Raw genomic sequence first — 16359 nt, 5'->3', positions numbered from 1 at the left:
TAATTCATTTGATGCATTTTGGTGTCATCTAATGTATTTTTTTATGAAGTTTGTGTTTTCGCAAAGTATATATATTACTAACATGTATCTATATGATAAAAACGTCTTGAAATATGCATTTTGTCATTCTTAAACACATAATTAATTTTTTAATTTCCCCTCAGGGATTAATAAAGTATTTCTGATTCTGATTCTGATAAGTGCATCCTCCCTCTCACGCACATTCAGTGGTAAAAAAAAAAAGTGGTGTCATTGTCAATGCACTGCAGGACTGCTTCTAAAATGCCCATAAAATGTGGTACATGTCTCCTGCTTGTTTGAAAACATAGCAAAACGCCACAGATCGTAGCATGATAACATGAATGTGCAGCAAATGAGAGTGTCTCTGTGGCAATACCCCGTATGGTACATGCAAAATCCTCAATAGTACAGTAGAGCAGTGGTCCCCAACCTTTTTGTAACTGCGGACCGGTCAACGCTTGAACATTTTTCAAGCGTTGGGGGATGGGGGGTGGGGGGTGGAGGGGGGGTTGGAATTATTTTTTTTTGTCATAGAAACATACAATCATGTGTGCTTACGGACTGTATCCCTGCAGACTGTATTGATATATATTGATATATAATGTAGGAATCAGAAATATTAATAACAGAAAGCAACAACCCTTTTGTGCGAATGAGTGTAAATGGGGGAGGGAGTTTTTTTGGGTTGGTGCACTAATTGTAAGTGTATCTTGTGTTTTTTATGTGGATTTAATAAAAAAATGAAAACATTTTTTTTTTTAATTTTTAATTTATTTTTAATTTCTTCTGCGGCCCGGTACTAATCGATCCACGGACTGGTACCGGGCCGTGGCCCGGTGGTTGGGGACCACTGCAGTAGAGCACACACAACACCCCCACTAATAGTACACGCTATTTTATAGCTTGCACACGCTGTTTTGAGTGGTGTATTTAGATCTTAGTAAATCAGGCCCTTAAAGTTTTCTTTATGTTAACAAAACATCTGTTTGGACTAATATTAGTATTATATCTGTCTACGTTGCAGAATGTTGAGATAGCCATGCTGGGAGAAACAACACACTTACAGGCCATTGTTGATGACCTCACAGTGCTAACTGAAGACCCGCACAAACTCCCTCCAGCCAGTGAACAGGTAGAAAGGATTAAAATATCCCAACCAAACCTGTAAAAATACCCACCATCTGGCCATTCATCCAATTTTCTGTGCCACTTTTCATATGCTACAGTGTTAATACCATGTCGTTGTGTTGCCACAGGTGATCCGGGACCTAAAAGGCTCAGACTTTACCTGGTCCTATCAGACACCTCCTTCCTCCCCCAGCAGCATCAGCTCCAGAAAGAGCAGTATGTGCAGGTACACCCTAAACACTCACATGCACATTATTCAACTGTCTTCCTTTATTTTCGTGGTGCATGTCTGATACATTGGCTATCTAACACCTTTATCATATCACGACTCTGGAGACCAATGAACGTTGTCATCAGGCTGAATGGCATTCAAAAGGGTGACACTGAAACAAGACAAACTATGGATGTCTGAAGCAAAAATACCTATCTGTCTAAATTTAGGATAAGCCATTTTGGATGACCTGGCAAGTCGTGAATAATTAGCACAACGAAATGACTTATTTTATTGTCCAACAACGTATTAGCAGGCAACATCTTGCAAACAAACAAAAATACAAACTTGTACGTATACCGGCAATTCAACCTTAGACATAAAAGATGTATGCACTCATTTTCTCCGAAAGGACGCTATTAAGTGCATGCTGGCACCATCTCTTGTTTTGCTTGACCCACTGTAACTTCCCCTCAATTAAGTTTTGTTAGAAAATAAAAATGTTTTTTAATTGCAATACCTGCCGCGACCATTCAAAGGTGCTGCAAACAGGGATTCTACACTTCTTACTATTTATACTGTAGGTTTTTCTTATTGCACCGATGGATAGCACTAACATGGATAGCACTAACCCTCAGATTGCCAGCAATCTGAGGGTTACTGGTTCAATCCCCACCTTCTACCATCCTAGTCACGTCCGTTGTGTCCTTGAGCAAGACACTTCACCCTTGCTCCTGATGGGCCTGGTTAGCGCTGTGCATGGCAGCTCCCGCCATCAGTGTGTGAATGTGTGTGTGAATCGGTGAATGTGCAAATAGTGTCAAAGCGCTTTGAGTTCCTTAAAAAAGTAGAAAAGCGCTATACAAGTACAACACATTTACCATTTAACATTAATGGTTCTGCCTGTCACTACAGTATTTCACTATGTAGATGAATGAACAAATATGCATTATTTTTCATAAAAATAATCCTACATTGGGAATCACTGACTTACCTATTCACATAGCCCGTTTTTGCCCTTCTTCTCCACCCATTTCAGTAGTTTCTTGTGAATTTCCCAAATTTGTACTTTTATTAACAAAGAAAATATCTTCTCCTCTGATATTGCTGGAGCAGCACAGCAGTCTGCAAGGCGTATCAGCGTATTTTTCCCTTATTTTGACAATTTTCCTCTTCCTATTTTCCATAAAACGTCTTGTATTACCTTCTCAAGGAGGTTACAGTTTTTATGATCGCCAGGGTTTGTCTGTCTGTCTGACAGTTAGTTAATTTTCACCATTACACTTTTAGAAAGTGTCTGGAATGGGATAAGGAACAAGTAATTGTATTTAGGAGGTGATTCTGATCATTTTCACTACATTACCTTACATTTACGGTACAAGGCTGAACATCTCTGTGTGTATGCTAGCAGCCCCACACGCCTCCACCCACAGAGACAAAGAGAGTGAAATGCCTGACAAGATGGTTCACTCTGTTGTGCCCAGCTGCTGAAACCGATGCATAGAGGGAACCCTCTCGCAGCCTGTTTGGAAGCGACAGACGAACAAAACAAATATGCACGTCCTCCAAGGGGGTTATGCATTTGCTGTGGTTTGTTAGTTAGTTAGTTAGTTAGTTAGCAACATAGCTCAAAATGTTATGTGCAGATGTTGGTGAATCTTTCAGGAAGTGTCAGACATAGGTTAAGGAACAAGTGATTACATTTTGGAGGTTGAGCTGGATCACCGTCTGAATTCATGATTTTTATAAACAACTTTTTACTATTGAGATATAAGGCCTGTTTTAGGTATGCACTATCTGAGTGCTTTTCTGGTTTTCAAATGAACATGTTGGAATGATTAACACCCTCTATTTACTAAAACTTTGTAACCTAACCCATTATCGCGACCCAAAAACATCCCCCTGCTCCAGTGTCACTATGACATTTTCTGCTAATCAACACTGCTGCCTATTTATAGTACTCACTGGCAAGATATGCTTTGAAAAGACTACAGTTCCGTATCATCCATCTACTTGCCTACTACTATATTTCTGTGGTAAGAAAGAAAGTAATCATAAGTGCACAAAGTTGGCGTCACCTTGACAGCAGTATTTGTTTTAGTTCAGCTACTGTGCCTCTAAAAGTTTTATGACTATAACCCCATATTTGCTGTGGCAGAATTCAATAAAAACAATTATATATTAGAGTTTCTACTGTCAGAGGTGACAAAAGAAGTGTTTCAGTGAATAAAAAAGGATATCTAGTTAAGATAGCATCCATCAATCCATGTTCTAATCTATGGCTTCTAAAATTCCAAACCATTGACACTGTGTGGTTCAAGGTTCAAGGTTCAAGGTTGAACTTTATTGTCCCCGCGGGGAAATTTGTCTTGGGCACAGTGCATCATTGCTTTCTTAACATACACAAAAACAAACAGAACAAAAACACAAGCACAGACACAACCACAACCAGACAACTAACATTTAAACATCAGAACATGGAGCTTGATAGACATAGGTGGCACTTTGATGTAGGCATAACATCTACAGTTTGGAGATAAAGATAAAGTACCAGTGTGCATTGCACTAGAGCTCATGGATAAAGTGCTGTGTGCTAAAGTGCTTAGTTCTAAAGTGCTATGTGCTAAAGTGCAATGTGCTAAAGTGCTATGTGCTAAAAAAGTGCTAACCTATGTATTAACATTCTATTGCACATTGTTGGTCAGCTTAATGGAGGCTGGGACAAATGATAATTACAGGCGGTTAGATTTGCATAGTGCAGGGGTCGGCAACCTTTACCAGTCAAAGATCCATTTTGACCAATTTCGCAAATTATAGAAAACAATGGGAGCCGCAAACATTTTTTGAAATTTTAAATGAAATAACACTGCAATCAAAGTTTTCTTTTTGCTTTGTGCTATGTATAAACCAGGGGTCTCAGACACGCTGCCCACGCCTTTATATGGAATTTGAAAGCTGGTGCGGCACGCGGGTTTTAAATGAACGGCGCTTGTCAGCGTCATGCGTGCCGTGAGGGTACAGCATATAGCACCCACTACAACCAGCGTGCTTGATCAGTCACACGTTGTATGGTGTTTCCGCTTGCTCACAGAGGTGATAGCATAGCATACTTGGTCAACAACCACACAGGTTACACTGACGGTGGCGGTATAAAAAAAAAACTATAACACTCTTACTAATAATGCGCCACACTGTGAACCCACACCAAACAAGAATGACAAACACATTTCGGGAGAACATCTGCACAGTAACACAACATAAATACAACAGGACAAATACCCAGAATCCCATGCAGCCCTAACTCTTCCGGGATCCATACACCCCCGCTACCAAACCCCGCCCACCTCAACCGACGCACAGAGGGGGGGGGTTGATGTGTGAGGGAGCAGGGTTGGGGTGGGGGCGGGGTTTGGTGGTAGCAGGCGTGTATAATGTAGCCCGGAAGAGTCAGGGCTGCATGGGATTCTGGGTGTTTGTTCTGTTGTGTTTATGTTGTGTTAAGGTGCAGATGTTCTCCCGAAATGTGTTTGTCATTCTTGTTTGGTTTTGGTTCAAAGTGTGGCGCATTATTAGTAAGAGTGTTAAAGTTGTTTTATATGGTCACCGTCAGTGTAAACTGTGTGGCTGTTGACAAAGTATGCCTTGCTGTCACATACGTGTGCAAGCAGAAGATGTATATTGTATAACAAGTGTTAGGCTGGCACGCTGTTAATACAGATTGTAGAGAGCGCCAAATGTTCTACCATCATGGCACGCCCTTATTATAGCTGTAAGGGCGAAAATCGGTGAATATTAATCCCGGGAGTTTTCCGCAAGAGGCACTGAAATCCGGAAGTCTCACGGGAAAATTGGGGGGTTCAGCAAGTAAGCTGCTGAGCCGCATCAGAGTGATCAAAGAGCCGCATGCGGCTCCGGAGCCGCGGGTTGCCGACCCCTGGCATAGTGGGACCCGGAGTCTTCTCCCTGATGGCAGGGTTCCATATTCAGGGAAGAGTGGGTGTTGTGAGTTGGAAATCATTTTCTTAGCTTTTTTTCCTAACTGCCTGCTCATAGATGCTCTGTATAGGCTCATATTCTTTCCTCCCTACGATTTTCATTGCCGGCCAGTTTGCTTTTTAGCTTAACGGTTAGGTTGCCAAACCATGAGGTGATCCCGTATCTAATGATGCTCTCTACAATGGGAATGGGAACGGTTTAAGCAAGGTGCTTCTCTTTCCAGCTTGACTGTGCCTCAGTGCACAATGTTCGGACGTGCTGTAATGAAACAACTGGAACTCTATGATGCATTACATTGTATCGTATGCATGTTCGAAATAAACTGAAACTGAACTGAACATTGCTACAGTACATATGTAAAGGGATGTTTGCATGACTTTGGTGTTGAAGAACCTAAAAGCCAATACAAAATTATTTTCAGCCTGAAGTTCTTCTGTTAGGTCCAACGTCAATGACCTTGATCTTACATAATGTTCTTCATCTAGGTTAATCTTTAGTTTAAATTGAGGAAGGTCCGTTTATGAAAAATGTCTTGCAGCGAACGTCGAACCTTACAACAAACAGATTATAATCTGCCCAGTGTTCCTTAAACGTTATTTTACCAAGTACCACCTCAGAAATCCCTTGGCTCTCCAAGTACCACCATACAAGGTAAATGCTCTGTATTTATATAGCGCTTTACTATACCTGGAATGATACCCAGGTCACATTCACATATTCACACACTAATGGCGGAAGGTGCCATGCAAGGAACTAACCATGACCCCTCAGGAGCAAGGGTGAAGTGTCTTGCCCAAGGACACAACGGCTGTGACTAGGGTGGCAAAAGATTTAAACCTGGAACCCTCAACTTGCTGGCATTGACACTCTACCATCTGCGCCACACCGTCCCTTAATGACCAACATTAAAATACAGTAGCTTCGTAGGCTTAAGTATTCATTAAAAGCAAGGCAGATGTTTTATTTAACAGTATATTTAAGACATTTTGGATCATATTTTTCTATTTTATTTATATTGTAACGGACTGGGTCCTATGTTATGTTATGTTCCACGTGTAGTTTTTGCAATGTTTAGCAGATGTTGTGGTTTCCCATGGCCTTGAAGGCATCATTGTTTCGTGCAGCTTTCTCTGCCAATGTGTGTTTTTGTTTACATGTGTTCTACGTGTTGATTGGCTTGGAGGCTGGGAAAGGGCATACGTAAGCGGAGGATGTGGAGAACATTCAGTTCCCACGCGTGTTGCGTGATAGAAATGACAGAGTAGGACGGTTCTGTTTGTGTCTTAATGGTTTGTTTTAGTGTCGACTACGGCGGGCCTACAGCTTTCGGATTGTAACGGCTTCCATTGAAGGCTGATGAACCTTTGATAAAGGCTCGGTTCACATCATTACAATAATTAATTAAGTATAGCTAAAATGGCTAATGGCGGGGGTAGGGGGGGAAGAATTCTCACATGATTTAAAAAAATGCCCCATCAGATTTCCCAGAATGGGCAATTTTCTAATGCAGGGCAAAAGGGCATCTGTGCACGTGCCTGTTTCATATGATTATATTATAAGTTCCATTGACTTTAAATTGGTCACGGGTCCAGACAAGTCCCAATTTTAATGCAGGTAAATTTTAAATGATCCTGACACAGAAGCTTACAAGCTTATATATGACTCAGTGCCCCAATGCTTTTTTTTCTCCCATAAGATGGCTAAAAGAAATGCATGCTGCACATACCAAAGCACTTAATCATGATGCGACTGCAAGAGACAGAGAAGACTGCCTTCTAATCCGTGCCCATGTTCCCTTCTCTTCTCAGTCTTCTCCAGATGCCTTCTGCGGGAGCGCATCGGCTAAGCAGCGTCTCCTCTCACGACTCAGGATTTGTCTCCCAGGATGCCAACACCCACTCTAAGCCACCCTCCCCCATGCCCTCTGACTTCACCAGCCAGGTAGTCATCACACCCACCTTAAGCGCTTGAGTCCGGTCCAGTACTTCTTACATAGTGGGGCGAGACCCCCTGGAAAAAAGTATTATCAGGTCCATATTTGGTCTATTAAAGGGGACATGACAGAAAATAACTAAGAACATTTGGTCTTGTCTAACAAGAGTACATTAAAGGGGAACATTATCACAATTTCAGAAGGGTTAAAACCATTAAAAATCAGTTCCCAGTGGCTTATTTTATTTTTCGAAGTTTTTTTCAAAATTTTACCCATCACGCAATATCCCTAAAAAAAGCTTCAAAGTGTCTGATTTTAACCATCGTTATATACACCCGTCCATTTTCCTGTGACGTCACACAGTGATGCCAATACAAACAAACATGGCGGAAAGAACAGCAAGGTATAGCGACATTAGCCCGGATTCAGACTCGGATTTCAGCGGCTTAAGCGATTCAACAGATTACGCATGTATTGAAACGGATGGTTGTAGTGTGGAGGCAGGTAGCGAAAACGAAATTGAAGAAGAAACTGAAGCTATTGAGCCATATCGGTTTGAACCGTATGCAAGCGAAACCGACGAAAACGACACGACAGCCAGCGACACGGGAGAAAGCGAGGACGAATTTGGCGATCGCCTTCTAACCAACGATTGGTATGTGTTTGTTTGGCATCAAAGGAAACTAACAACTATGAACTAGGTTTACAGCATATGAAATACATTTGGCAACAACATGCACTTTGAGAATGCAGACAGCCCATTTCAGGCGCGCTAAGAACATATATTCTTCCACGATTTCAGCACTCAGGTTAACCATACCTAAATAGACACAAAATACTGCATTACACAAGACTACCCGAATGTACTCGAATGATTGAAAAAAATAAATGTTTTTAAGCTAAATTATTGGTAAACACAGTTTATGTATAATATTTTACGTAAAACCGTGAATAATGAATAAAGTTTTCATCAATTAATATATTCTGTAGACATACCCTCATCCGCTCTCTTTTTCTGAAAGCTGATCTGTCCAGTTTTGGAGTTGATGTCAGCATCTGCTTTGAGTGTCGCAGGATATCCACACATTCTTGCCATCTCTGTCGTAGCATAGCTTTCGTCGGTAAAGTGTGCGGAACAAACGACTGACCATTTCGTCGGCTTTCCCCACAGCCTCGTATTTTGAACAAATTTCGTCCAATTTTTTGCCACTTTCGCATCTTTGGGCCACTGGTGCAACTTGAATCCGTCCCTGTTCGTGTTGTTACACCCTCCGACAACACACCGACGAAAGTGAGAAAATGGCGGATTGCTTCCCGATGGGACGTCACGTTGTGACGTCATCGCTCCAAGAGCGAATAATAGAAAGGCGTTTAATTCGCCAAAATTCACCCATTTAGAGTTCGGAAATCGGTTAAAAAAATATATGGTCTTTTTTCTGCAACATCAAGGTATATATTGACGCTTACATAGGTCTGGTGATAATGTTCCCCTTTAAGCCTATGTTTTTCTTTCCAAACTCCTGTTTAATTGGGCGCCTTGTCAATCTCGGATGAAGGAATCATGTTTGCATTTCAAACAAAAACCTTCTCCGAGCTCTTAACTGCAAAACAGCCAATCGGTTGCGCGTTATGATGTTGTTGTTTGTATCCCAACGGACCACTAAAGTTATTCACATACAAATTGCAGCAGGCCGGCATAGCAACTAATGCAAGGTTCTTTTCTGAATAAATGATCTTACGACTGGGAGACATGGAGGCAACAACATCCATCCCCCTGAAACTCATCAGCAGTCCTCACCAACCGCCTCTTTGCTTCTCATATCCTCCACCTTTGTGTCTCAATGTCCGCCTCTCCCCTACTATTTCTGTTCCATCTTCCCTTTCCCCAGAAATCAACGAGCTCAGCCTCCTCTGAGGCATCAGAAACCTGCCAGTCTGTCAGCGAGTGCAACTCCCCCACAGCGGTTAGTAGAGCATGCAAGTCGCCTATCAACCAATCAATGAGATAACCGGGTCACACGCAAACAAACAGTCCACATTGTTAGCCAGAGCTCAAAGAGGCCCACGGGCTCTTGTCGACAGCTTCAGTGCAATCAGGCTATTTGTGGATGTTGAGCGCTCTGACTCAGACTTGTGTGTTGTTCTGCAGTTTGGCTCATGCTCATCCTTCGGCACCTTCCGCCCTGCTTTCTCTCACACTGGCACCATCAGGCCTCTGTCTGTCATACTTCCTGCGTCCCCTACATTTAACCACTCCCCCGGATCCAACACCCCCCCACCCACATCAAAGGTCCCTAGCTGGAAGGTTTGTTTTGGTTTGCAGTTTGACTTTTGTTACAACTTTATTGCTTCTGGTGTTGCACATGTCCTGATTGCTCTTTCTGTCACCTTTTCTGTTGCTCATCAAGCTCGGTTTTCCAATCTTGTTTTCCTCATAAAGATGTGGTAAACTGAGGTGGCTCTGTCATTTAACAACACTGACCCAGTCTCCATTGTGGCCTGCACGTGTCTACCTCAGCATCTAACCAGTGCATGAGCCAAACCAGCAGGATGGTGGGATGGTGCATCCTTGGGGGTGTCTTATTGTTGTGTGTGTTGCCACAGGAGTGGGCCAAATCAAACCAGTGTGAGCCGTCGTTGGCCAGCACTTTGCAGCGCAGGAGAGAGTCCATGGATAAGATGAGGGAGCTGGAAGCTCCGCCCAGTCCGAAGGTGTATGGGATGCAGGCAGAGGACACAAACAGAGCAAGAATTGGCCCAGCTAGCATTGTAGCAAAGGTAAGGAATCCAGTGGAATATTATGTATGTTCACATATATATATATATATATATATATATATATATATATATATATATATATATATATATATATATATTTTTTTTTTTATATATATATATATATATATATATAGATATGTATACATATATATATATTTATATGTGTGTGTATATATATATATATATATATATATATATATATATATATATATATATATATATATATATATATATATATATATATATATATATATATATATATATATATATATATATATATATATATATATACATATACATACACACTGTGTATAAATATGTATATATATATATACACACTGTATATGTGTGTGTATATATATATATATATATATGTAAGTGTATATATATGTGTGTATATACAGTACAGGCCAAAAGTTTGGACACACCTTCTCCTCATTCAATGTGTTTTGTTTATTTTCATGACTATTTACATACTAGATTGTCACTGAAGGCATCAAAACTATGAATGAACACATGTGGAGTTATGTACTTAACAAAAAAAGGTGAAATAACACAAATATAATATGAAGCAACTTTTTTGGGCAACATAGAGGTGTAATCGAGACAACAGAACCTATTTTTAGCTTACCGAAAGCGCGCTGTGGGAGGTAGATGCGTTTGGAATGATCCACAGCAAAAAAAATGCATATTGCAAGAGTTTCTTTTCAGATAGGAGATATACTAACATATATATCTGATATGAACTCTACATATATAGACCTCCTCATTCAATGTGTTTTCTTTATTTTCATGACTATTTACATAATAGATTGTCACTGAAGGCATCAAAACTATAAATGAACACATGTGGAGTTATGTCCTTAACAAAAAAAGGTGAAATAACACAAATATAATATGAAGCACCTTTTCTGGGCAACATAGAGGTGTAATCGAGACAACAGAACCTATTTTTAGCAGATCGAATGCGCGCTGTGGGAGGTAGATGTGTTTGGAATGATCCACGGCAAAAAAAAATGCATATTGCAAGAGTTTCTTTCCAGATATACTAACATATCTGATATGAACTCTACATATATAGACCTTCTCATTCAATGTGTTTTCTTTATTTTCATGACTATTTACATTGTAGATTGTCACTGAAGGCGTCAAAACTATGAATGAACACATTCTCGTTTCTTCAAAATAGCCACCCTTTGCTTTGTAGACTGCTTTGCACACTCTTGGCATTCTCTCGACGAGCTTCATGCACACCTGTGAAGTGAAAACCCTTTCAGGTGACTACCTCTTGAAGCTCATCCAGAGAATGCCAAGAGTGTGCGAAAAAGTAATCATAGCAAAGGGTGGCTATTTTGAAGAAACTAGAATATAAAACATGTTTTCTGTTATTTCACCTTTTTTTGTTAAGTACATAACTCCACATGTGTTCATTCATAGTTGTGATGCCTTCAGGGACAATCTACAATGTAAATAGTCATGAAAATAAAGAAAACACATTGAATAAGGAGGTCTATATATGTAGAGTTCATATCGGATATATGTTAGTATATCTCCTATCTGGAAAAAAACTCTTGCAATATGCATTTTTTTTTTTGCACTGGATCATTCCAAACGCACCATCCTCCAAGAACGCACTTTGGTGTGCTAAAAATAGGTTCTGTTGTCTCGATTACACCTTTATGTTGCCCAGAAAAGGTGCTTCATATTATATTTGTGTGCTGCATGTTCCATAACATAACGAAACAGTACAGGTTGAGTGTCTTCATGTGCCAGTATAGTGCACGCAAAAATATCATTTAAATATGTATGCACCACTTTTGCACTTGTTATCAATTTTGCATACAGGCTTTAGAAATCATCTGCATCACACCAACTAATAGTACTTGCCATTTTTCACTTTGCACACGCTATTTAGCACTTATTGTTTGAGCAGTAGGTTGATTGGCAACACTAAAATTGGCCCTAGTGTGTGAATGTGAGTGTGAATGTTGTCTGTCTATCTGTGTTGGCCCTGCGATGAGGTGGCGACTTGTCCAGGGTGTACCCCGCCTTCCGCCCGATTGTAGCTGAGATAGGCTCCAGCGCCCCCCGCAACCCCGAAGGGAATAAGCGGTATAAAATGGATGGATGGATGGATGTTTGAGCAGTAGTAGGTCAGGCTCGAAAAATTTAAAAAGTATTTTTCCATGTACCGTATTTTTTGGTACTTTTTTCCCTAAACTTTAAAACCTGCGGCTTGTACAAAGGTGCGGCTAATCTATGGATTTTTCTTCGCTAACGGCTAAATTATGGAATGGATTAAGCAAAGAAATCAAACAATGTACCAAAACGATCCCATTTAAGAAACTGTTCACACTCCAAGTGTTTACAAAGTACAAGGAAGAAGAATCCTGGTAAACATCTTGAACATTATTAGAAAAGTAGAACATTGTATTCACCTTATAAAGTATGACTAAAGACAGCAATGAATCTTCTATTTTGTTTGATCAGCCGTTTTACTGCCGTCTTACAGGCACCAAACAAGGTATGTAAATAAACATTTACAAAATCTTTCGATGTAAATATCTTATTTCACAACGTTTATATCTGCGTTAATATCCGGTGCGGCAAATATAAGAAAAAAAAATGTTTTCCCATTTAAAATTTAGTGGTTGCGGCTTATAGTCCGGAAAATACGGTAACCTTTTTTTTTGCTAAACCTTTCTTTCATGTGGTGTTTGTGCTACAACAGCACGGAGAGCCTCTGTCGCCAGCAGCCAGTACTCTCGCCATGGTTTTGACCAGAGGCCTAAGTATGGAGCAGCAGAAAAGCAGCAGGGATTCGCTACAGTATTCCAGTGGGTACAGCACACAGACCAACACTCCCTCCTGCTCTGAGGACACCATCCCCTCCCAGGGTAAAACAACCTGATGATTTAAAAATGTCGGTAACACTTTAGTATGGGGAACATATTCTAAGTAACAAAGACTTAATTTAGAGTTATTTGGACACTAGGGGAACATATAAGGGTTAGGGTTTGGGTTAGGGTTACTAATAAGCAATAATTCTGAGGTTATTGAGGGAAGACTCTTAGTTAATGGCTTACTGGTTGTATAATAAGGCCATCAGTGTTGGGACTAACACGTTACAAAGTAACGCGTTACTGTAATGCCGTTAGTTTCGGCGGTAACTAGTAATCTAACGCGTTATTTTTTATATTCAGTAACTCAGTTACCGTTACTACATGATGCGTTACTGCGTTATTTTACGTTATTTGTTATGTAGTATCGGCTAGAAACAGAAGATCTGAGTGTGTTTTATTGGAGCGCTGCGGTGGAAAAGAAAAGGCGTGCTTTGTGTGGGTGGGGGCGCGTGGGGGGGCTCCCAGACCGTAGTCGAAGAGCGCAGGGGAGACGTTCCTCCAGGGCCTATGTACTTCGGGGCTAACAACCTTCACTTTACCCGGAAGTGGGTCTTTACAGCTGAGGGTGAATGACGAGGCCGGCGGTTTGTTGCAACTTTGTGACTTTATTGGACGCAGCCATCCACCAAGCTAGAGCACCTGCACGCACTCACTGTCGCCGTTCCCTCACCTCTCTCACTCACTGACGTCACTCACCTCACATGCTGTCATATCTTAACGGGCCACACACATACACACACACACACACATACATACGCTACTCTCATAACAACTAACAAGACATCATGGTGAAGCCAGAAGTCGAGTTTCTTAACACGGAGACATTCTCAATACTTTTCTTTTGTCGAGCACAAAGAAAATAGCATTTTAGTTAAATGTAAGTTGTGTCTTGGATCAAAGATCCTATCTACCTAAAGTTAAAGTTAAAGTGCCATTATGTTGCAGCTATTTCAAATAGTTTTGTCAATTTGTTCTGGCCTGAAATAAATTGGCCCTTTGAAACATATCTTTGTCTTTGTGTGTTGTATGTAGACCACATTGCTTTCTGAGTTCAGTGATGCAAATGCATGTCAAGTTGATCAACAGATTGTATTATTCTCCAGTGCAATAACAGTCCTGAAATGAAGGCTAAAAGGGCATTAATGGGAGCCTTAAAAAAAAAAGTTACTTTTCACAGTAACGCATTACTTTTTGGTGTAAGTAACTGAGTTAGTAACTGAGTTACTTTTGAAATAAAGTAACTGTAACTAGTTACTGGTTTCCAGTAACTAACCCAACACTGAAGGCCATACAGAATAAGGCATTAATAAGTACTTAATAATAACTAATTAAGAGCCAATATGTTACTAATTTGCATGTTAATAAGCAACTAATTAATGGTGAATATGTTCCCCATACTAAAGTGTTACCATAATGTCATCTAAGTGCAAAACTATCACACACTCACAAGTTCCTGTCTTCTCCAGGCTCTGATTATGAGTGTTACTCTCTGAACGGGGATGCAGACACCGAGGCACAGACAGAGTTTGACAAGTCTTCCACCATCCCGCGCCACAGCAACATTGCCCAAAGCTACCGCCGCATGATCCAAACTAAGAGGCCTGCCAGTACAGCAGGACTCCCGGCAGGTAAGTCCCTGCAGGGAGTTCCAAACGGAAGCAACATGGGTGCGATTTCTTCCGGAACGGCCACAATTCGGCGGACGCCGTCCTCCAAAACTGGGGTTAGACGCACGCCTTCCACATCGGGGCCCATTCCCATTCGGCCCCCCATCGTGCCAGTCAAAACCCCAACGGTGCCAGACTCCCCGGGGTACGCCAGCCCATCGCAGCATCGTGCAGGGAGTGAAGAGTTCCTCTACCCGGATGAATACATGATGGTGTCTCCTCAGCAAAGAAACCTCCCTGATACGGCTTGGGCCTGCGGGGGAGGAGATAGGACTGCTTACACCCAACAGGCCCCCGGCAGTGCCGAGGAAGACCCTCTGCTGGCTGCCAACCGCCACAGCCTGGTGGAGAAGATAGGCGAGCTGGCAGCCAGCGCCCATGCCCTTGGCGAGGGTCAGTTCCCCTTCCCCAGCTCATCACCGTCATCATCATCGGGTAATTCTACCCAGGAGCCATCTTCAGGGCCCCAAGAAGGGCTGGACATGCTGGTCACCATACGGCGGGGCGTGAAGCTCCGCAAGACGGTGACCGACGACAGGTCGGCTCCCAGGATCCTGCGGTAGCTGAGGAGGAAGCAGCTGTGTCCTTAAATACAAAGCTGCGGAATATGACAGCACTCATGAATACATGAATTATGGAAGAAGCACAAGGAGTGACTTTTCTCCATCATTTCATGTCAAGTACGTGTTAAATAACCCTTTTTTTGGTATGAATTGTTGTTTTTGTCTGTGAGGCTGTCGATCTCTGCTCCCCATGTGATCTTTGTTTTCCCATTTTGTTCCTGCAGCTCCACTGATCACAAATCCTCACCCAGTCACAGAAAGCTCCTCGTGTCTATTTCCCTCTTGCTCTTATGATTAATATAATATTATTTTCTATCAACAAGCCATCCGTCATTGGAAAGCGATGGTTAAAGTGCTCTGTGAGCCCCTTCATGTGTAGTGTGTCCCATCTTTACTGTACAAGGTCTATTATGACTGTTTTGTTTCATAAGCTGAGAAGCAGCAGTGATTCTTGTATAATAGGAGCAATATGGCAGTGTTTTTATCGCTGTACTGTACTGTCAATATATTCTGCAATTAAACACGCTTTTTGGAGTTAATGCTGTAGTCGTATTTGACAGAAAAGCAAAGGTTTCACTATTGTAACATTTGGTTGGATTAAAAAGAAAACAATGTATTTTTCCCCTCATTTTCCAACTATGGATTTTGCAGCAGTTTGGTATTTTGAAATTGTTGTGACAGAGACAGAAGTACAGGTCTGATGTCATCTCTGTAATGTAGTTTTACACTAAGTATTCACATAATAACATTGCTCAGGATTTGGCTATTTTGCACCACCACAACAGATTACGTTTTCCGGACGCAACAAACCAAAAATACTCCGCATCCACACAATTCAAATAAGAAAAAAAAATGCATGTCCAATACAATAGTGTCATTTGGAAGAGAAAAAAAAACAATAGTAATATTATAAGAAAAATAAAAACATTTTGTCTCCAAAAAGGAGCAGGAAGAAGCAAACCTTAAAACGTCCTGTCCCGTCATTCAGATAATAATCAGAATTCTGGTTGGCGATACAATACATGGTTTATCCGTTATACAGTGCTCAATACCGGGGTAGAGCGAAATATATGTTAGGTCTATATGTGTTAAAATAAAATACCCTGATGAGCAGGGAAACCTGCGAAACAGGCTTATAAGGATGATATAGCCTCTTGTG

At 41.2% G+C, this 16359-nt stretch overlaps 1 protein-coding gene across 4 annotated transcripts in view; it reads left to right on the top strand.

Annotated features, from left to right (window-relative positions):
- Positions 1 to 15739, top strand: part of mtss1la (MTSS I-BAR domain containing 2a) — a 77534-nt gene extending 61795 nt beyond the window's left edge. For 2 of the 4 annotated variants that reach the window (XM_061970105.2, XM_061970104.2), the window contains 8 exons: positions 1046 to 1153; positions 1278 to 1375; positions 7165 to 7297; positions 9179 to 9253; positions 9439 to 9594; positions 9894 to 10067; positions 12799 to 12964; positions 14437 to 15739. In XM_061970105.2, coding sequence (XP_061826089.1) covers positions 1046 to 1153; positions 1278 to 1375; positions 7165 to 7297; positions 9179 to 9253; positions 9439 to 9594; positions 9894 to 10067; positions 12799 to 12964; positions 14437 to 15200 — 1674 coding nt within the window. In that variant the 3' untranslated portion in view covers positions 15201 to 15739. The remainder of the gene's footprint in view (positions 1 to 1045; positions 1154 to 1277; positions 1376 to 7164; positions 7298 to 9178; positions 9254 to 9438; positions 9595 to 9893; positions 10068 to 12798; positions 12965 to 14436) is intronic. The other 2 variants (XM_061970106.2, XM_061970108.2) reach the window with 2 other exon arrangements.
- Positions 15740 to 16359: the final 620 nt, after the last annotated feature.

Source organism: Nerophis lumbriciformis, linkage group LG10 (assembly GCF_033978685.3).
Source record: "Nerophis lumbriciformis linkage group LG10, RoL_Nlum_v2.1, whole genome shotgun sequence".
NCBI lineage: Eukaryota > Metazoa > Chordata > Actinopteri > Syngnathiformes > Syngnathidae > Nerophis > Nerophis lumbriciformis.
The sequence above is the reverse complement of the archived record's forward strand: the minus strand, read 5'-3'. Positions and strand labels throughout refer to the sequence as shown.